Source organism: Asparagus officinalis, chromosome 1 (genome assembly GCF_001876935.1).
Source record: "Asparagus officinalis chromosome 1, Aspof.V1, whole genome shotgun sequence".
Taxonomy (NCBI): Eukaryota; Viridiplantae; Streptophyta; class Magnoliopsida; order Asparagales; family Asparagaceae; genus Asparagus; species Asparagus officinalis.
In genome coordinates this window covers 9089206-9111681 of record NC_033794.1, presented here as the reverse complement: position 1 = coordinate 9111681, position 22476 = coordinate 9089206, and the positions used below count along the sequence as shown (strand labels likewise).

At 37.4% G+C, this 22476-nt stretch overlaps 1 protein-coding gene across 1 annotated transcript in view; it reads left to right on the top strand.

Moving 5' to 3' along the window:
* LOC109830210 overlaps positions 1 to 21291 on the top strand; it is a 53695-nt gene extending 32404 nt beyond the window's left edge. The window contains exons 8-9 of the mRNA XM_020397407.1: positions 17749 to 18035; positions 20575 to 21291. Coding sequence (XP_020252996.1) covers positions 17749 to 18035; positions 20575 to 20698 — 411 coding nt within the window. The 3' untranslated portion in view covers positions 20699 to 21291. The remainder of the gene's footprint in view (positions 1 to 17748; positions 18036 to 20574) is intronic.

Below are 22476 nucleotides of genomic sequence, written 5' to 3'. Positions count from 1 at the left end.
CCCCCCTCCCCCCCGCGCGCAACCTGAAGCGGTGTTTTTTCTACTTCACTATGTACATCTTCTCCCTGACAAAATGGTCAGATTGGTATATTTTGTAGACTCGGTGACAGATTGATATATTTTTTTTAACTTTTGACAAATTGGTATATTTTGTAGACTCTGGCACCAAATACCCCGTAAATTTGGCTGGAGTTACTGTTCCGACCAGTGCTGACGGGATTTCTTGCATAAAACCTCCTCATTAAAACTTCATCATGCTCCTAAGCCCCTCCTCCTCCCCCTCTCCCTCCTCCTCATCCTCTTCAACCTCCCCCTCTCCCTCCTCATCATCCTCTCCCTCCAAATCGTCGTCATCATGATCATCATCAGCAGTCTCCTCTCACGTTTTCCCTCCATTATTCAAATATCTTGCTGACATTCGATCCAGCAAACTTGGAACTTTGATTCATGCCGATGTTGTCAAGATGGGTTTTGATTCTTACACTTCGACTTGCAATTCAGTCATTAGTTTTTACAGTAAATGCAACATGATGAGCTCTATGTTGAGATTTTTTGATAAAATGGAGTGTAAAGATTCAGTAGCGTGGAATGCTTTGATACATGGATTCTTGAGTTTAGAGGAGTATGAGCTCGACCTGAGCTTGTTCATGGAGGCTAGGGCTTCAAATTTTGAACCCAACGTTTCATGCTTGATCCTTGTTGTTCAAGATTGTTGGAAACTGGAAGCCATTGACGAAGGACAAAACCTACATGGGTTTTTAATTATAGCCTCAGTGCAGAACTCTTTGCTCAGCATGTATGTGAAATTTGTGAACTTGAATTATGCACATAAGTTGTTTGACGAAATGTGTGAACGAGATGTGATATCTTGGAGCTCGTTGATGAGCGGACACACGCGATGCGGCAATGCCACCAATGCTTTACGATTGTTTCGATCGATGTATGTTGAGCTTGGTAACGAGATGGATGGGCTTGCGACGGTTTACGTTCTTCAAGCATGCGCAAATGCTGGAGATATCGACAATGGGAGGTCCATACATGCTCATTTGATCCGTAAAGGATTTGAAGAGGATGTGTTTGTTGAGAATTCTTCAAGCATGAATTTTCTACAAAAACATTCAAATCTATACATGGGTTTTGTTGGGTTTGTTGAATGACATGATTTCTTGCACAGTTTCTGAAAATTTTCAAGAAATTTCAAAAAATAAGATGGATTGAGGGGGAAAGAAGAAGAAGAAATAGGTGCAGTTTGTTGGGTTTGTCCCCTGATGATTTGGAGAAGCTCCATAGTTATGATTACGACGACGCTCATTTGTTGATGGAGGTTGGATTTGAGAGGAGACTATTGTTGATGATGATCATGATGACGATGATTTGTTGAAGAGGAGGGAGAGGGGGAGGTTGAAGAGGATGAGGAGGAGGGGGGTTAGGAGCATGATGAGGTTTTAATGAGGGGGTTTTATGCAAGAAATCCCGTCAGCGCTGGCCGGAACAGTAACTCTGGCCAAATTTAAGGGGTATTTGACGTTAGAGTCTACAAAATATACCAATTTATCAAAAGTTAAAAAAAAATATATCAATCTGTCACCGAGGGTCTACAAAATATATTAATCTGACTATTTTGCTCTTCTCCCTTAAATTTTCTTCAGGGATCTCTTTGGCTCTTTGCTTCTCTGAGTTGTTTCTCAACTTCTCACTTCCTTGCTCGTCATTTTGTTATCATGTTCTCATGCATAATAGCGATAGTCAACTTGAATAGAGTTCTCGTCGTCAAACAGCAAAGATCGTTGATGAAATCGGGTTTGCCGGGCTTTGGAAAGGTCATCAGAGCTTCAAAGCTTTGCCAGAGGAATAGGATGCTTGTTGGAGATTACTAAGGCCTGGTAGGAGCTCGAGTGCAAGCCCCCCCCACCCCACCCCATAAGCAAAAAAGAAAAAACACAAACACTTTGGAGACAGATTACTTCTAGTTAAGAGATATGGGGGTAATGAAGATGAAAGGATGGCATTCCGGAGGCATCACCAGAGTTCAAACATGCTGGCGACCTTGTCAGAAGTGTTAACAAAGAAGTTCAATGAAGCTTCGGCAGCTAACAACGGGTGCGAGGATGCATCAGTTCAATGAATGATCTATGGAGGAAAAATGGAAAATATAGTATGGAAAATTTTAAAATCGATTGTTTTAGTGGATGATGATGTCAGCCCAAAATCTGCATGGGGGTGTAGGGTGTCGATTATTTTGGTTTTTTGTATTTTGGATGGACGGCTAGGATTAATTTGGGAGGAGGGATTTGATCTAACAAAAGAGTACATAAATCGTGACTAGGCGGGAATAATTCACAACACCTAATCTATAGGCTTCACATTCGGGTAAATCACATGTCTACTAGACAAAAAAATCACATGCTAAAATTTTCATTACTTTTCTTTCTCAGTTTTCTTTCTTGTTAAATAATAATAATGATAAAGATCACAACTCTGTAAATAGAGTTCGAATCCTATCTCTAATACAATTTTAATTTTCAGAAACAGATTCTAATGTAAATCATAATAGAATCTAATTTCATATCTACATAACTCAATCCTTTAGAACCTAATATCCTATCTACAAATTCTAAAAGATAAAATCAAATCTTAAAATTTTGACATCCTAACAACTCTATCTGCTTCAATATGAATCAAATCAAATCTTTGAATTTGTCTTTGCATCACATTCCTACATTTTATTCTTCTCTAGGCTCTGTTATGCAGTTCATGTTGCGCTTTGATCTTTTTGGCTTTTGCTTCATTCTATAACACAAGACCTGTTGTTGGAGAGGATCTTGAATCCCTTTTTAGCTGTCCTTGTTGTTTGTACTGTACTTCTCAATTCAATTCATCCGTTATGTTTCATTTCTCATCATGACTTTTATGGTATTTCAACAAAAAAACTCATTTCCAGTATTAAATCATCAGCATATGAACGTAAATAATGGAGGAGCACATTAGTATTGAAAAAAGAGGAGAAACTTATTTATGTGGAAATGGAGGGAATAGAGAGGCCTTAATGGAGAAGAATTTAGAAAGGGTAGACAAAGTGGTAGTTGAGGAGAAGAGGGAGCTATGAGAGAAATTTATGGAGGGTAATGACGCTTCAATAGAAAATCAATGTTTTGTTTATTATTCAAAGTAAACCATATATTAGCCTCATCTCGACTTAAAAAGAGAAAAACTGCTAAAACATAGCTTTCAAATTAAATTAAATCTCAAATTTGCTCTCCTAATTTGCATCAAATAAGATGAGAATTACCTACTAAATGAAGTCCTACTTAATAAGAAATGTCAGATATCTAGAAATCAAAGGTGGATTTCCGTTTCAAGCTACTAGTATAATGTATGTGCTTTGCACGTGGACATGTTGTTGTATTTAATATTATATATATTATTTAATAAATTACATATAACTATTAAAAGTTATTTTATTGCACTATGATTAAAATTTTTTAACTTATGCTATTATTAGTACTTATACTATTATTAACATACATTTAATAGTTAATTAAAATTTTCTATTACTATATTATTAAACAATTTATTTAGGAGTATAATTATTAAATAATAATATAATCATTAGTTTAAGTTACACTATTGATATAATTAAACCATTTAAATTATTAAATACTTATGTTATGTACATATCTTATTACAATAGCTATTAAATAATTACAATAATTTTTAATATTATATGACTTTGGGTTGTAAATAATACTACCTTATTCGATAATTAACACCGTCTTAGTAATAAAAATTGAATGGTATAAACTAAAAAAACTATTATTTAGAAAAAGTACTTTATATAAAAATATTGGATCCTTGAAATATATGGGATATTTATTTTCCAACAAAAAGTGCATGACTCATAAATTTCAAGGATCCAATATTTTTATATAAAATAAATTTTTAAAATAATTAATTCATAAAGTCCAATTTTTATGACTAAGACGATATTATAATATCAAAAAGGGTAATAATCGTAAATCAATCCCTATTTATACTATTATTAATAATTATAATTATGTACAATATTTTATTAAATAAATAATTTTACTATTTCATTACAATTAATAATTCTTTTATAATAAATCATAATATATTTATTAATTTTATTATCATTATAAATTATTAGTATATTATAGCGAGTGGCCAAATATTTTGAGAAAAAGCAGAGAAAAGTATGTCTCATAAATTTCAAAGATCTAAAATTTTTATATAAATTAATTTTTCAAAATAAAAGTATTTTTAATTTATGACGTCCAAATTCTTATTACTAAGATGATATTAATTATCGAACAAGATAATATTATTTACAACATAAAGAAATAACCCCTATTTAAACGATTATTAATAATTATAATTATGCGCAATAATTTATAAAATGAATGGCTTTTACTATTTATATAATTAATAATTCTTTATAATAAATTATCATATATTCACTAATTATGTTATCATTGTAAATTATTAATATATTCTAGTGAATGACCAAATAATTTGAGAAAATGAAAAGGTGCATAGTTAATGAGAATTAATATATTCTAGTGAATGACCAAATAATTTGAGAAAATGAAAAGGTGCATAGTTAATGAGAGGTTATGGATCATTAGTTTTATAATTACATAGTTAATGAGAGGTTATGGATCATTAGTTTTATAATTAATGGTATAATTTTGAGTTATAAAAAATTTAGAGGGTAAAAAAAATCAAAAGTTTTGACATGGGTATTCTCTTTTATAAGTAGTATAGATTTGACAACAGAACCATTCAGAATTAGTTGAATACTTCATCAAGAGATTTGTTCTTTAGCTGCACTTCTACTATGCCTAAGAAGATTAAATTGGAAGTTTTGCAAGTAGAAGCCAAGAAGAGACATTCTAATCTTTTGCCTTCCCATGTCTCGCCCTGAATGTCTACTCAAATTCAGATAAGCTTCCTAATATTTTAAACAAACTTAACATGAGTGGTCCATCAAGTATGGTGCCAACATATGGGTTACTTGAAATGACATTCACAAGAATCACAATCATCACTGATGCCAGCAGACATTTATCCATCCTTGATGCCAACAATACCATATGTTGTAATTTATCAACTTCATGGTGGTCGGCCATAGGGTTATGTCTTATCAATGACGACTAGCTATGTCTTATCAATGGCGATTTCATATCTGTGCAGCTACCATGCAAGATTTTTGATTCTTAATCAAATAAATTCATGTCCATGTTCCTGTATTCCGTGCTCACCGCACAAGCATTTTGACAGATAAGAAAACATCATGCAAGGAACTAAATAACTAACTCTGTTCTTTTCTTTTCTTTTCTTTTCTTTTCTTTTATTTATCTTTGCAGGGGTCTCCATATTCTTGGCAGCCATCTAGTTATAATTTCCCTTAGTCATCATATGGTAATGCCCATCAACAATGAAAGAATCATAGTTACAAATAATGGAGGAGTACTTAGAATATTGTCTTAATCTCCTTAGTTTCAACCTCTTCGATATGAGTGCTAAGTTTATGACTGATCTATGGAATGTTGAGAACACTTTTTTAGCTTTTTCCTCACAAGAGGATCATTCCCATGCTTATGTTTAATTGTTTTCTCTTTACTTTCGCTCTTAAAGCTTTAGTCATGTATGATGACCTCCAGAGGATTCTTCTTGCAATCCTTCAAGGTTGTGACTCTTGTGCCTCTGTGATGCAGGACAGATTCGGATTTGAATCTGGCAAAAGATTTGATGAAGATTGGATAGAATTTCTTTTTAAAGATTTGATTTTTTTTTTCTTTTAGTTGAGATCTTTACTTAGGATTGAGTTTGTTGTTTAGGAAGGATTGATTTTTTTTATTTTGTTAGAATTTTTTATTTGGTATTATCTGTTAGTTAGGATTATGATTTTGTTTTGTTTCTATTATTAATGATGTCCCTTCCATATGAGGGAGGAGAAGAGAAATATTTGTGAGAAATCATACCCTATGAATTGCAACTAGTGTTTGGCATTTGAGTTTCTGGCATGTGAAGTACCTGGATGTGAAGTCCAACATTTGTATTTTTTTTCCTCTTATGAGGAGTGCGATTTCAATATTCGTGTTATTTTATTTTATTTTATTTTATCCAAATAATCATACTTAATAAATCTTCATCCATCGTCCGTTCCCCATTACCCTGTCATGGGTAGCGAGTGGCTTTATGGATCATTGGATATATGACAACCCATCAACAGGGAACATATAATACAACTAGCAAATAACCCCCGCGTGACGCATGGGAAAGTTAAAAGTGGGACACAAATACTTGAAACTTGTTACAGTTCAATACCATTAATTACTTGAAAATAAAATTTATAATATGCAAGAATTCGATGATGGATGCAATATATATTGATTATAATAAGGGTGAAAGTTAGGAGGTGCAAGGATTACAATCCATTGTAGATGTTCCAACATACATAAAAATAGTAAAACTTAAAAGGTGTCCATCTTTCTGTTTTAATTACCAAAAATAGAGAGTTTGTCTAATCAAAATTAGGTGGAAACCTATAGAATTGAAACCCTAATCTTATTAATGAGATAACATGGGCTTATATAGGCCCTTACAAACACATCTTACAAATAACCCCCTTAACTATACTAATATGTCAACACTCCTCAAGATGAGCGAAAGATATCCACTAAGCCCATCTTGTCACATCCTCTAATCATATATACTGAGCTAAGTCCCTTAGTCAGAAAATCTGCTGTTTGGTTTTTAGTTGAAACATGACTTAACTCCAGTAATTCGCTGTCCAACTTCTCTTTGATGAAGAATCTATCGATCTCGATGTGTTTGGTTTTATCATGCTGCACTGGGTTATTAGCGATACTGATGGCTGACTTGTTATCACACCACAGCTTCATCTTTGCTCATTGATCCAGTTTCAGCTCCACCAGCATACTCTTCAATCATAACAATTCCGTGACTCCCAATACCATAGCTCTATGCTCTGCTTCAGCTGTTGATCTTGCCACCACTGACTGTTTCTTGCTCTTCCACGAGACCAAGTTACCTCCTATAAAGATACAGTATCCTGAGGTGGACCTCCTGTCATCAACACAGCTAGCCCAATCCGAGTCACAATAATCCTCAATGCTCATATGTTCATTCTTCCTGAATATCAGTCCTTTTCCGGGAGCACTCTTTAAATACCTAAGAATCTGGTACACTGCTTCCATATGACCCTTTCTCGGATCATGCATGTAGCGACTTACCACGCTCATTGCAAAAGAGATATCGGAACGTGTGTGACTCAAATAGATCAACCTGCCCACCAGTCTCTGGTATCTATCGTGATCAACTGGCTCTCCAGCCTTAGCACCCAGCTTGAATTTCTGATCGATCGGTGTAGTTATAGGTTTACACCATAACATCCCTGTCTCTTTGAGAAGATCCTGTGTATACTCTCTTTGGGAGAGAACAATCCCCTCAGCTCCTCGAGCTATCTCTATCCTAAGAAAATATCGAAGCAAGCCAAGATCTTTTACCTCAAATTCCTTACCCAGTCTCTCTTTGAGTTGGGCAATCTCCTTCTCGTCATCTCCTGTAATAATCATATCATTCACATATATCGTCAGCATGATAATGTGGCCTCCACTTCGTCGAAAGAACACGGTATGGTCGGCGTTGATCTGCTGGTACCCCATACCAATAAAGAACACGGTATGGTCGGCGTTGATCTGCTGGTACCCCATACCAATCATAGCCCTTCTGAATCTGTCAAACCAAGCACGAGGAGACTGCTTCAGCCCATAGAGAGACTTCTTTAATCTGCAAACCTTACTGTCTGATCTGTATCGAATCTTGGTGGTATCTCCATGTATACATCCTCCACTAGATCTTCATGAAGAAATGTATTCTTCATATCTAGTTGGTGTAGCTTCCATCCACCATTTACTGTCAGAGAGATTAAGGTCCAAACAGTGCTCATCTTTGTCACCGGTGTAAAAGTCTCATCATAATCGATGCCATATGTCTGACTATATCCTTTTGTCACCAGACGAGCCTTGTAGCGCTCAACTTGTCCATCTGGATTCTGCTTCACAGTAAAGACCCACTTGCATCCAACTGCTCTCTTCCCTTCTGGTAGTTTTACTAGCTCCCAAGTGCGGTTCTTCTCAAGAGCCCCTAGCTTCTCGTGCATAGCCGCTTTTCACTTTGGGTCCTTCTTAGCAACCTGCTAATTGTTAGGTACAGTAACAGAGTCCAATGATACAATGAATGCCTCATGTGCAGGGTGGATGTTAGAATATGATACAAACTAGGCAAGATCCCAACCATATCTATCGGGAGGATTTCCCGTATTACTACGAGTAGTCCTCCGTATTGATATTGGTGTGAAAGGAGTAGGGAGGCATGTTATCACCTTAGGATGAAACTGGTGGTGGTGTAGGTGTCTCAGAAGTCGGGGCAGGTGTTGGCAAGAGACTTGACAGTACTAGTGGCACTGTAGGTACTGCTCCTGTAATTTGCTTTCCCTTCCTACTATAGGTTAGTAGCTCCCCCTGAACCGTAGGCCTAACACCTCTTGTCTTAATTTTTTTTCTTCTTCATTCTCTTGCTCCTCAACAAATTCTCCCTCCTAAGGAATCGATACAGAAATCGATTTCTCCACATTGTTCACCGATCTCTCACTATTCTCCTCCTCTCGACTCATACTTCTAGTATTGGGCGAGTTACCAACGGATGAATTTACCTTCCGGGTGTAATATGGCTCGAGTTCTCGAAAGTGCACATCCATGCTCACAAATAACCTTTTCTTCACCGGGCTCCAGTAAACATATCCCTTTTGAGTAGCAGAGTATCCCACAAAGATGCACTTCACAGCTCTAGGAGCAAGTTTCCCGACAGATGACCTGTTATCCTTCACAAAGCACACACAGCCAAACACTTTAAGTGGAAGAATCCCACCATTATCTCTCTTCAACATCTCACACGGAGGCTTCTAATCCAGCACTTTCGAGGGCATTCTGTTGATCAGCGCTGCTGCGGTCAATACTGCCTGCCCCATAATGTTTCTAGGACATTCATAGAGATCATCATGCTTCTAGTAACCTCTAAAAGATGTCTGTTCTTTCTTTCCGTTACCCCATTATGAGCTGGTGTGTATGGAGATGTTGTCTGGTGCTGTATTCCCTGAGTTAACAAATATTCTTCAAGCGCTCTGTTGGTATATTCTGTCCCATTATCCGACCTCAATACCTTCACCACTGCTCCGTATTGAGTTTGAACATTCCTATGAAAGTTTTGAAAGCACCCAAACACTTCACTCTTATTCTTTATCAGGTATAACCAAGTAACATGAGAGAAACAATCAATAAATATAACAAAATACTTGTATCCATTCATAGAACTTGTGGAACAAGATCCCCAAATATCTGAATGTACCAAGTCAAATGCATGAGAACTTCTATGATCAGAACTAACATAAGAGCTTCTAGTAAGCTTTCCAAACTCACATGCATCACACACAAGTTTCTGTTTATTTGCTTTCTCAAATAAAGAAGGATACAATCTACCTAAAACACTAAAGGATGAGTGTCCCAAACGCTGGTGATGAAGCATTAACTCACTCTCAGCACTCATTTTAGATCCTACTCCTGTTTTCTCTACGACTGACACCAACGCTGAATCCAGCCATTCACGATCCAGATACCACAGTCCACTACGCCATGTGTCAGTTCCAAGTCTCTGTCCTGTCCCATTCTCTTGGAAAATCACCTTGGGAATATCAAAAGAAACAATGTATTTTAGTTGGAGAATGATAGAACTAATGGACAAAAGATTGACTGGAAAGGAAGAAGCATGCAAAACATTGGATAAAGTTACAGAACCAGTACAATCGATTGTACCCTTACCAACCACCGGCTGAAATGTACCATCAGCTGTTTGAATACTATCAGGCGATGCTAGGTGAGTATATGATAACTCACTAGCATTACCTGTCACATGTCGAGACGCATCAGAATCGACTATCCATTCTGATGATCTGTCAGGAGACATAGAAGCAAGAGCATGTATGTCATCAGTACCTTTGATCGGATAAGCATATGTAGCAGTGTTGCCTCTGGCGAAGAACGAGATGAAGGCCTCCTCAGTCCCACTCCTCAAGTCTCCATCCCCTGTTACTTTCTGCTTCCTCCTGAGTATCGCCAGGAGAGCACGATCCTCCTCAGTAAAGACCACCTCAGCGTATTCTTCCTCTGCTACCATCAGATTCACCCGGTTGCCTACTCCTCTTCCACCTCGTCGACCCTCACGGTCACGACCACGACCTCCGAACTGTCCACGTCCACCCGAATCTTCTTCCTTGGGTGGCTTGGTGCAAGCATGCCTTAGATGACCCACCGTACCGCAGTTGTAGCATTGCCGAGTCTCTCCCCTGGATCCAGTATTGCTAGAGGCTTCACCACGGGAAGTCCACCTGTCCCCGCCTGTAGCCTAATGCGAGTCTCCTCCTGGATCATAGCAGAGACAGCCTCCTCAAGCGTGGGAATTTTCGGATGAGCTAGCAGCAATGCAATTCGCCGAGCGAACTCTGATGTCAATCCCTTGAGAAACACCATAGTCCTCTCCTGTAGAAAGGCCTCCCGCTCTTTACATCCCGGGTCCTTGCAGCTCGTCCGAGGTGAGAAGTGATCATAATCTAGCCACAGACGTTCCAGCTCTGTGACATACTCCTGTACAGTCCTCTCTCCCTGTACTGTGGCGTCGATCTCTCCCTTAATCTGGAACACCCTTAGTTTATTCCCCACTCCATCATAGGTCCTCATCAACTTTTCCCAGACGTCATTCACCTTCTCAATGCCATCCACTGTGGCGGCGATTGACTGGACCAACGAGTTGAGGAGCCAGATGTACACCAACATATGAGTGGACTTTCACTCATCTCTTCCCTCCGAGTCCTCATCCGGCTCTGTTGCCTCTCCTGTCAAGTAACTCTCCAGGTTCCTCCCTGCAAGGGTGTATCTCATCCGCCGCGACCAGCTCAGGTACGTACTCGGTCCATCAAGCTTCAGATCGATGGTCGAAAGCTCCAACTTCTTCGATGGTTTTGTCGCGCTCTCACCAGCCGACAACTTCATCAGCTTCATCAAAGTTGACACCTCCGCAGGGTTCAACTTCTTGATGATCTCCTCCATCGAATAGGCTTCAGACCCAACACCTGGTCACCTACTCTCCCAACCCTTGTTGTGTGCAGTGAAAATTTCGGCAGCACCTCTGCTGCACAACAAGAGTAGGATCGCAAATAAATTCTCGTTTATCAGAGGAAACAAGAACCAAAAACAGTTATATATCCCATCGATGTGAGATATATACTCTTCCTGTCATCAGTTCGAGGACTGAATCGAGGGAACCCATGCCAAACTCTAGGTCCGGCATGGCGCAGCAAGAGGCGGTCAAAGGGTGTGGGGGGGGGGGGTTCGGTAGCAGCGAGGGGGGGGATGTTGTGGTTGAAGGAGGTCGGATAGAGGGATGTTGGGTTTGAGCCGGTCTGTCTCGGCCAGGAAAAACCAGTGAGGAGGGGTGGTTTATCGCGGGGCAAAACAGAGAGGGGTGGGGGTCGGTTGATGGGGCGGTTTGATCGGGGGAGGGGGGCGCTGCGTTGTCGACAGTCCGACAGAGGGGGGGATCCGTGCGACCAAACCGAGAGGGGCGCTCGGGGCTTGGAGGCGAACAAGGGGAGGGGGGGCTGCATCGGAGGGGGGGTCGGGCTGGATAGGGCGGCGGCGGCTAGTGCGGGGGCTGGCGGCTAGGGTTTGGCTCTGATACCATATAGAATTGAAACCCTAATCTTATTAATGAGATAACATGGGCTTATATAGGCCCCCTACAAACACATCTTACAAATAACCCCCTTAACTATACTAATATGTCAACAAAACCCAAACCCTCTATTTTTCAAAATAGCTGAAGTATCTTAAACCATTATATTTACATGCCAAAAATTGAAGAAAAGAAGCATCTATTTTGACCCTTCATCAAAGTCGGTTTCACAAGCAACCTCTTGTTCGATTTCATCGCTAGCAACTGAGTTAACTATGTTTTGCATTGGGTTGAATGCTCTAGGAGACAAATCGAGTGAACTATCTGTATATTGCCCTTTCAAGCTTGACTTGTGCATAACTATGTCGGACGACAAACTTGAAACTTTTTCTAGTAGATTTGGTGATAAGATTGTGTATCTTGAAGAGCCCATTGCCCCCGAGGTTATATGAAACCCATCTAATTTTGTTCTTATTGACATATTTCATTTCTATTTTTTTTCATTTTCTCTTTCAATGCTAATTAAAGCAAGGGGTAAAAGTTATATTATCTAAGAATATACCTCTAATTTAAGTTGCTCCAGCTCTGGAGCAGGGACTTGGAGAATTTCTTCTGCATCGTGGTTAAAGACCACCAAGTTCAGGCTACCAGTGTCATCCCCGACCCCCGACGACGATTGTGATCTTATAACTAACATGTCAATGAGTAATGCATGTTTATACTGGTTACATAGAATGTAAAGCTACCAGTTTAAAAAATCTTTAAGACATGGGTTGTTTGTATGTAATTGGTGTGAGGTTGTAATGAAGAGACCTTTTTGCTGTTTTCCCTTGACGATTGGCACAATTCATGTTTGGGCAGCCATAGTGGTCATTAGTTTCATACTTCACGCCTTTGGGTAGATTACAGATGCACGATAGGTCATTGAGTACTCGGTATAAACACGCAAGACAGTTGCTCTGATCATGTAGTACAAATCCTGACAGTTGCTCTGATCATGTAGTACAAATCCTGATACATTTATTTATAGAGGTGTTAATCGTACTGAGCTACCAATGATCAAAAAGATGTTTGTTTCTATATTAGATGATTGAGAAAATTAGAAAAGGAAAGGGATACATGAAAAATTATATTAGGTAAAATTTGATTAAGTAATCTTTTGAATAGCACAATTATTATGTTGAATTGTAGGGCACAGAGAATAATGAGGTGGTGAGTTGAGGGGATGATAAGGGACTAACATTTTTGTGGTGAATTGTAAGTCATTGCAATTAACTCATTGTTCTTTTATTTCATCTTTGATGCCATGGTCTGGATTAGGATCAAAGTCATCTATGCGCCAATCAGCCAAGTCGTCGTATTCCTCTAAATCATAAGCGAAGTAATTATTGTTCTTTTCATCCACAGAAGATATAGTCATTTCTACGCCTGAGTGGTCTAGATTTTCACGATCGGCCAAAATCACATCGGGATCAGTCTCATCAGAAGAGTATGCTTCATTATTAGGATTGGGTTCCCATGAATCATCGCTATAATCCATATCCTCAGAGTCACTCTTCCATGAATCTTCATTCAATTCCGCACCTTCAATCTGAGTCTCCGTCTCAGTCTCTAAATCTCCCATTCCTGTAATGGAACCACTAATCAGTATACCATGGATATAATTTTCTAATTGTCATTATTATTCCTATCATAATATGTCACATATTTTACCAATATTCTTCTCCCCTAAACTTGTTAAGTACACCAACTTTTATATAACATTAATACTCAACCTGTACATTGCTAAAAAATTTCTAGTCTGTACCTTTACTTTGTCATTCCTTTTTTGTTACACTATATTGCAGAAATAAGTGCAAATCAGTTATTTCACCTTCATTATCTAGGAATCTTTCTTTTATTGGCAACTTGGTGAGTATGAATCCTGAAAGTTATCTAGTTTTCCAGTCGAGTTTTGTCAAACATCACGCGTGAAGCACAAATCCACAAGTTTGAATTAACATATTATGAATACTCAAAACATGTGAAATTCTCTATATCATATAATAAAAAACCAAATATTCAGGATTTCAATAGAAAGGTAGGAAGAGGAAAATAAAATAAACGACTAAAATTTAGTTTAGCCACAAAACAATGAAATGTAAAAAGGTCAAATGCTTATCAATTTTTATAAGAATATAGGTAAATATGGAGCTGCAACAATCTTAAATAGATACTAAGCATGAGATTTAAACACAAATAGGTTATTTAATTATTAAGATGAGCTATAGTAGTATGTACAAAAGGTCAAATTGCAGATAGTAACACTATATCATCATTTGGTATGTAATGCATACATCCTATAATCACCTATAAAGTATCTCAATCTGTAACTAAAGTTTTCAGTATACTTAATTGAAAATTTCATTGCATATCAAATGCTTAAATATGTGCTCCACATCATCTCCTTCAAACCAACATTGCAACCCCCATTTCCTCCCCCTATATCACACCTTTCTGCAAACACAAATTTAGAAATGATTCCTAACCAAAACCAACTCCAGCATTATCACCATCTCCTGATACACTATAACAACCATGCCCTCCATCTCCTCTACATAGACTTATTTTTCCATATCACTCAAAATTAGTTAATTACATAATCAGTTGCTATATTTCATAATTTTGAGTATTTTGAAAATAAAATATTTGGCTAAATTAAGTGAATAATAATGCCCATTAAATTTTTAATTAAAAATTCTATTAAGAAAACAAATTCAAATTCTACAAGTTATACTTTAAAATCTAAATATCCTACACTAAAGTTTAATGTTGATAAATATAAACACATTAATAACAGCCTAAGTTTTTGAAGGAAAAACTGTATATATAATTTTGTGCATGCCAATTAATAGCCCTTCCTTTGAAATATAGAAAGTTCCTTGTATTATCCGTCCGAACAGGCCAATCCCTGTATATTGTTCATAATACAAAACATAGACATTATACATGAGAATTTATCGTCTTAAATAGCCATGTTAAACTTCAAACTGAGAGCAAAATTTAAGTGGCAATTCAAATTTAGAAAGGCCATCACAATATTTTTTCCTTTAGAAAAATTCCATCTCTCATTAATCTTTATTTTTTCGTTCATAAATAGTTGGTGCTTCTTTTGTACCATGTCTACCTGCATCTTAGGACCATAAGTAATTTTGCAAGCTAAATTATACAAAATTGCAAAGCTCACTAGTAACTTTAAACCCTTTGCTACAACTTAATCAATAACTTTGAACCTTCTGCTACAACATAATCAATATCATTAAAAAATTTACAAACACCTATAACTCACCATGAAACATATGCGTGTTCTTGAAAAATATAAGAGCTACATTCAAATAACTATTCTCTGAGCTTGTTTTCAAACAAAGTTAACAACAATAACAATATCTAAGCTTAAGACATTTAATCGAGCTATAAGCTCTCTCATCAATTGGCAATGCCGAGTGGTATTGATTGAATTGTCATAGGCTTCTTATGAAAAACCATAATAAGTAGTGTTTTGACCAAGTCTGAGAAAATTAAACCTACTATTATTGATATTTGGTACATTATATGGCATATTTGTTAATTAACATACAAAACGTGTAATATTTGGTACATTAATTAACATACAAAATGTGTAATATTGAAATCATGTCATATTTTGTTTGAGAAGGACATTCACATATATACAATGAAACTTGTTAACTTTGATAATTACATACTGCATAAAACCAATAGTAGTCTTATGCTACATTGTCTCAAGAAGAATTTTTCATAGACGAATATAATGAAACTTGTCAAATTTGGTAATTAATGAGCTGTCACTTAGAGTAATTATACATAAATTCGTTTTTAGATCTGATATTTGGTCCAATGTATGATGGCAAATTTAAATAGCTAGTTGCTTTCTCAATTAATCATCAATTAATCACTATATGCCCACTTTGCTTACCATGACGACATGACGACAAGATTGAAATAAGTATATATGTGCATATCCATCTGGAAAAAAGAAAAATAAGACAAAATCATTGGACTCCATTTGATGCTCCTGAATCCGGGATATCTACAGTTAGAGTTGTAAATGCATGAGATTATTTATTAATAATGGCGCTTAAGTATCTTATAGTTTGAGGGTGTTTGGAGGGGCTTATTTTTAGAAGCTTAAAAGCTACATTAACTTTTGGTGGCTTTTAATTTTTATGATAAAAATTATAATAATAGTTTTTGGATAGAATAGTAATTTGCAACTCAGGTTAGTTTCTCAACTCTATGAGAAAATGAAACCTACTATTTAGCAATATTCTTGAACAAAATAAATGGTGTACATTAATTAGCATATTCATTCACTTAGATTGATTGCTATTAGTTGCTTGTGGGATGTGAACAAACCTTGGTCTTCTTGAAACCTCTGATCCATGTTCTCTAGCGGCAAATTATTCATGTAAAGAGATAAGGATTAGATTTAGCAATACTTTAGAAAAAAAATATTAAAAAAAGCCCCATCAGGAGGATCATCTATAAGGAAAATTTTGCTTATTACGTAATTATTGAAAATTAGATTTGAGACAAATGCCACACTTTGTTGAATTGAATCATTTGATTCACCCCCACATGACATAATAACACTAATATAAAAATACAATTTATGGTTGCTCAAGTTAACTCTTAAAAAACAATCTTGAATTATCCTCCCCTACTTGAAGATCATTTTTGAACTTGAATTAAGATCAAAACTATTTTCGTCATTCTATTCTCGTAATTTGTCCTCCACCATCACAGCCTCCTCCAATTGCAAACCCAAACCGTAACCCACCTCTTCCATCATATCAACAATTAAAATACCAAAACAACTTTAAAAACCCATTACAAATTGTTCACAGAAGCGATTTTTATTTATAACATTAACGTATCAAGAGAACAAATTCAAGTTAAAAGAGGGAGTGAAGGAAGAGAGAGATCAGAGAGAGAGAGAGAACCTTGAGAGAAGAGGTTTCAGGTTGAGTTGTTCCTTCTCTTCCCCTTTTATAGCCCTCATCTTCTCCCATATATTCAACAAATCCCTCACCCTCCCTCATCACTTTCTCAACCTTCCTCACCTCAAATAGGAGATGTATGTGAGCCCCCTTCACCACTCCCTCACCTCCACCTTACCGACCTCACCAACTCAATTTTGTTTTGGCCTAGTCGTCTCCTTTCAACAGCCCTACGGTGAAGAGGGATGGATTATCATCGCCTCAATAGTTTTTTTTGTTAGTTTGCTCTTAGTCAATTTTTGGTCCAAAATTTCCTAAAATAACCCTCCACTAACTGTTCCCAGTTTGTTTTGGTCAGAGTAGAAGAGTGAATTGATGAGAGAGCACAGTAAAGTCAAATTTTGGCCCCATGTCTTCCCAAAATAACCCTCACTTTAAGCCTTCCCTAAATTACCCTTCATTGGAAATATATAGTAAATAACAACGTTATTAATGGAAAAGAAGAAAAGCCCCCTATACAGCTTTTATGCAAGTATGTATATGGATACGACTGATCTGCTTCAATGTGGTTTGGTGCTTTATAAGTCAAGAAGCCTGTAAATCTACATATTCTTATTTAACATCCTTTTTTCTACTTACTAGTAGAAAACTAGTGGCACCTATTTTCTGTGGGGTTGTCACAGGAAAGTTTTTGCGACCACTGATTTTTCCTTTTACATGATCAGAGGATGAAATAGATTATGATTTCACTTCTGGAAGGTGGCTTCTTTTGCAGATATTATGTCCGCTATATAGTTCAATATAGTCCCCAGAGAAGTTCATCAAGCACCTCTTTATTCTTACTGCTTGATTTCATGTTAGTTTTTAATATTCCGTCTATTAATCACACAATTGATATACATAATATTTTGACACAATGTAGTTGAAGGATGTGTCTGAGAAAGAACCTGAAGGATGGACAATGAATAAAGGTCATGGATGTGGTGCTTCACATTCTTCCAGTTCATTGAAATTGCCTTCCAATGAGAGCAGCATGGCTGCTTCTTTGGCTCCACAGTCCAATGGCAACTCAAGTAATCTATTGCCCTGCAACGGAGCTGCCTTATCAAAAGAAGAGGCAGAGTGGGTTGAGCAAGTTGAGCAAGGAGTTTACATAACAGTTTCCTCGTTCCCTGGAGGTGGCAAGCATCTCAAGAGAGTGCGTTTTAGGTACGGGCGTAGTCTCTTGTTTTTTATGGAAGTCACATAATGAAGCATTTCTTTTGTGAAACCTGCCAATGACATGACCTGTATCCTGAGTTCTCAAGTGCTAAATAGTATGACAAATATATTTTATGTTCACCCGTGGATCACACCATTTTGCTGTTGCTGTTGAAAGCAACATTGGACACCTGGCGTTGAATGTTAAAATTTTTGATATTCTTATTCTCTGGAAGACACTCGTATCATGCTCTGCTCGCAGCATGCACTAAACATGTATCACATATGACTACAAAATCTTCCAAACAAGGTACACAGTACACATACACTGGTACCCTAGCGTATTGCTTGGCTATAGATCTGGAACATCAAAATAAAACACATCTTTGATCTATACAGGGAACTTGGTCCAAGTTAAGATCTCTCCTTTTTCTTTTGGAATTACTACTTAGTGTATGAGTTTTGAGAAACTACTGTTTAACTCTGGATAGATAGAGCTTGTAGGATCCAGAAACATTTTGAATAGTCTAGTTGAATTGTGCTTCATGAGTTTGACTAAGTATTATATCAATAATTACATTGACTGGATGTTGCATATAGACACTAGTTTTCTCGAGAATGAGTATCTCACTTATATTGGTAACTATGATACAAAACATGGTTCAAATATAGATATAGATAGATATGGGTGTCTGTTATATGCTTTCACTTGTCATAATGCCATGTACAACATTGTGTTTGGGTAGTTTTGCACATGTGCTCTTTTATAAGTCAATGGAGATCAGGCTAGTGATAATTGACCAAATCAAATGTTGTTAACGTTACTTCTCTGACGTATAATTCAAAACTATCCTCCACTTGATCCACTTAGTCTCATATCAGCAAGTGCATGTACTCCACTCATCTCCATCAACAATAGTCTTATCAAATGGGACATGCTTGTTGAGATGACAATGATAAAAGCTAAAGCTAGGGATGATATAATTTGTGAGCTTTGGTTTTTCTGTCCATTATGCGTTCAACTTCCATTAACTACTGTTAGGAAAAAGGGTATATCTGCAAGTTATCAACCTGTTACCAAAGGCAGGTAAGTGAGAGCGTTGGGAACATGTATGCATTGCATGACGTGTGTGTTTTTAAAGCGGATAGCAGATTGATTAGGAAATTCCATTACATAAAGCCCAAGGTTTCAAATGGATAAAGGGCCTCAACCTGCAAACAAGTATTCAGATAATTTCTCTAAGTCCATCAACCTTTACCAGAGTTAGGAGTTTTGGTGCAAGGGTAAGAACATTAATAAAGGTGCTCTGCATATGGTCAAGTTTAACATGTATGGTAGAACCATCAAGATGGGTGCAATCTTGATATATCCTATGTTAATAGCAGTTGCAAATTTGCTAATGATATAGGATGCTGACTTCTTACAATCATGCATCAAATGATGATTTTATCTGAAGCTTATTTGCTGGTTATGGCTTTCTACTGTTAGATACTAGGGTACCGAACACAGTACAAACTCACCTAAGATATACGTCTCTTTCCGTAATCCTTTTTTATGTAACTAATCAATTTGGTTTGTTTGGAAAGCTTTTAGTGTTTAATTCCTGTTCTTAGTGGTTACAGTCAGTGCTTCACTATACTTAGAAGTCTCCAACTTATGTGCATGCCTAAAGACATGGATGCCTGGAATCCAGCATCCATAGAAATATAATATACGGGTATGCAACTGCCATTTCCATTAATTATGCAGCATTGGAAACTAGTTTGCATATTGTTAATTGGATCTTAAAAAATTTAATGTTTGAAGTATGTTGAGAAACAAAGATGAAAACTTGAAATGTGCTTCTGATTGCGAGTCCAAAAATTTTAGAGTGATTCTTTGATTAAACAAGTCAAAAAAACCTAAGTAATCAGAGCTGGAACTGCAATAATTAATACGCTTACCAATTAAAATTGTGTGTCGAATATTAATTTGCATGGAAAGAGATGCTAAGTTGTAAAGGCCAAGATGAACTTTCTAATATGGCCACGAAGAAGGGTTAACTTTTTTACAAGTTTCATTGTCATATATCTTTAGATAGGAAATTTTTGTTCTCATCATAAAAAAAATGTTGGTTGTAACTGGCAGCTTTTGTCCTATCCATGCAACTGTCTTCAACATGTTTGATCCTGCACTTTTACTCAGCGGCAACCTATATATTATCTGGTAATACTGCTTGTCAAAAGAGGTAGCTATACGCACATGAGCAGAAAACACACAGACACAATCTCCTACCAGCTACGTATGTATACAGAGGCTTGCATGTTTGCATCTTATTTGTGCTATGGTTTGGAGAAAGAGAGCACAAGCAAGCAAAAATGAACTGTCCAGTAACAACAGATACAAATGAATTTGGAAATGAATTTGGGGGAAGTATCAATCTCATTTATTGGATATGCTGTATATCTGTATTTTTCCTTTGCATGGATTGTGATCACATTTGATTTAGTTATCATTTAACCATTTGATATCTTGGAAGTCTGACCAGGATTCATTGTTGTGTTGCAGTCGGAAAAGATTCAGTGAGCAGAAAGCAGAGCAGTGGTGGGCAGAAAATAGATCAAAGCTTCAGGAAAAATACAGCATCCTAAGCAGAGAAACTTCTTTCAGTAGATCACCCTCTACATCTTGAAGAAAATGATATATTGATTGATTACCTTCAGTAGGTTGATGTATATTCTTTTGCCACCGGGCTAAATGTACATTCTCTGTCTGTACCGGTGCCATAGCTAGCCCAACTTCTTGATTCATGGAATGCAGTAGCAGAAACTGAGCATATGAAGGAAATTAGGAGCTATGAAGATTCCTGCTACTTGTGTTCTCGCCCTCAAAATTTACCCCCACTGGAGAATATCATAGGGTTTTTTAAGGCTCATGTAAGGTTCAGTGAGGGTTCAGTATAGCATTTGCCCTCCTTTTTTTCTAATTTTTCCCGTCATGTGGGATAACGGCTAAGCCAAAATTTTCATAGAAAATAGTTATCCAGTTATGTCTGGGCTTCTGCTTTCTACACACAATGCGAGGCGTTTTAAACCAGGTATCATCATCCCACTGTTTTCCACTGTTCGGCCACTACAAGTGCAATTGTACAGCATTCTCTATGTAGAGGCTCTCTAGCATGAAATCCACTTGAAATTGCTTTTATTAGTACCGCTTTTGTCTTCCAGCATCCGCATGAACTTGGAGTTCTTCACGTTGTCATTCCCTTGGAGATTGTTTGGTTTAGATTTTCAATTTCTGCACTTCTACACTGTCAGAAACTCCTTGTTTGGTTTTTCTGAATTTCTGTCACTCTAGAACGTGGAACACAGTTCTTTCTTCGATGTATGTCACACAATTCTAACTAAATTTGAATAACAAGATGTAGACAGGGTCCCCACTCGCAACGCATGCGTCGCAAAAACTAGGAATGAGCTTTAGACGGTGTGAATCAATTAAAGTGATTTTTTATGGTTTAGCAAAAGTTTAGAATATTTTGGTTCGCTTCTGTTTGAAAATTTTCAAGCGAAACCGATCACATTATAACAAATGATTGACACAACGGACAGGATAATGGAAGATCCTTTTGCTTAGGGGCTGTTTGGTTCGCAAAATCAGCCCCCTGAAAACCATTTGCACCCTCTGTCAGTTTTGGGCTTTTTATTTTTTCGGTTTCATTTCATGGGTTTGGTTGGAAAAATACAATGGGGGAAAAATCGTGGGAAAACTGCTCCACGTAGGAGAGATGAGATCTTCCCATTCCGCCCTTAAAGCTCGGAAATGGCTGGAAATGTCCACTTCTCTGCGTTCTTGTGTTGGGGAATTTACGTCGAAACCCTTAAAACAGCAGAAATGCGGAATAGAGAAAATACACCAAGATTTAACGAGGTTTGGTAACTGCCTACGTTCTCGGGAGCCACACAATAAATTTCTTATTAATCCATAAGAAATTACAAAACATAGCAGATCTCAAACTGAGATCTCTCAATAAATACAAAAGACAACACTGTAGCTACAATGTCCCTCTTAAACTCCCCCCTTAATTCCCTTCACCTCTCTTTAATAACCTTCTTAAAGTCTCCCCTCAAAATCACGATTGAGAGGTGGAGAAGAAAAGAACGGAATAGAGAGAGAGAAGGAATCCGCCGCCAGGATTTTCTTGAGATCGTGAGAGAGGAGCATATTCTTTCGGCCCTGGGGTTTCCCTTTTATAGGGAAATCCTAGCTGAGCTGTCGACTGGCTGTCGACAGCCTGGATCGCACTCAAACGAGCGCTCAAGCTCGCCTATCCTTCGATCTCGCCTGCAAGTCACGAGCCCACCTGGAGCTCGCCTGCTCGAGCTCGCCTCACCTGTAGATATGCATCGACCTCACCAACAACAACTCGAGCTCACCTGCGCCTCGTTGACTGGATCACAAGCTCGCTTGAGG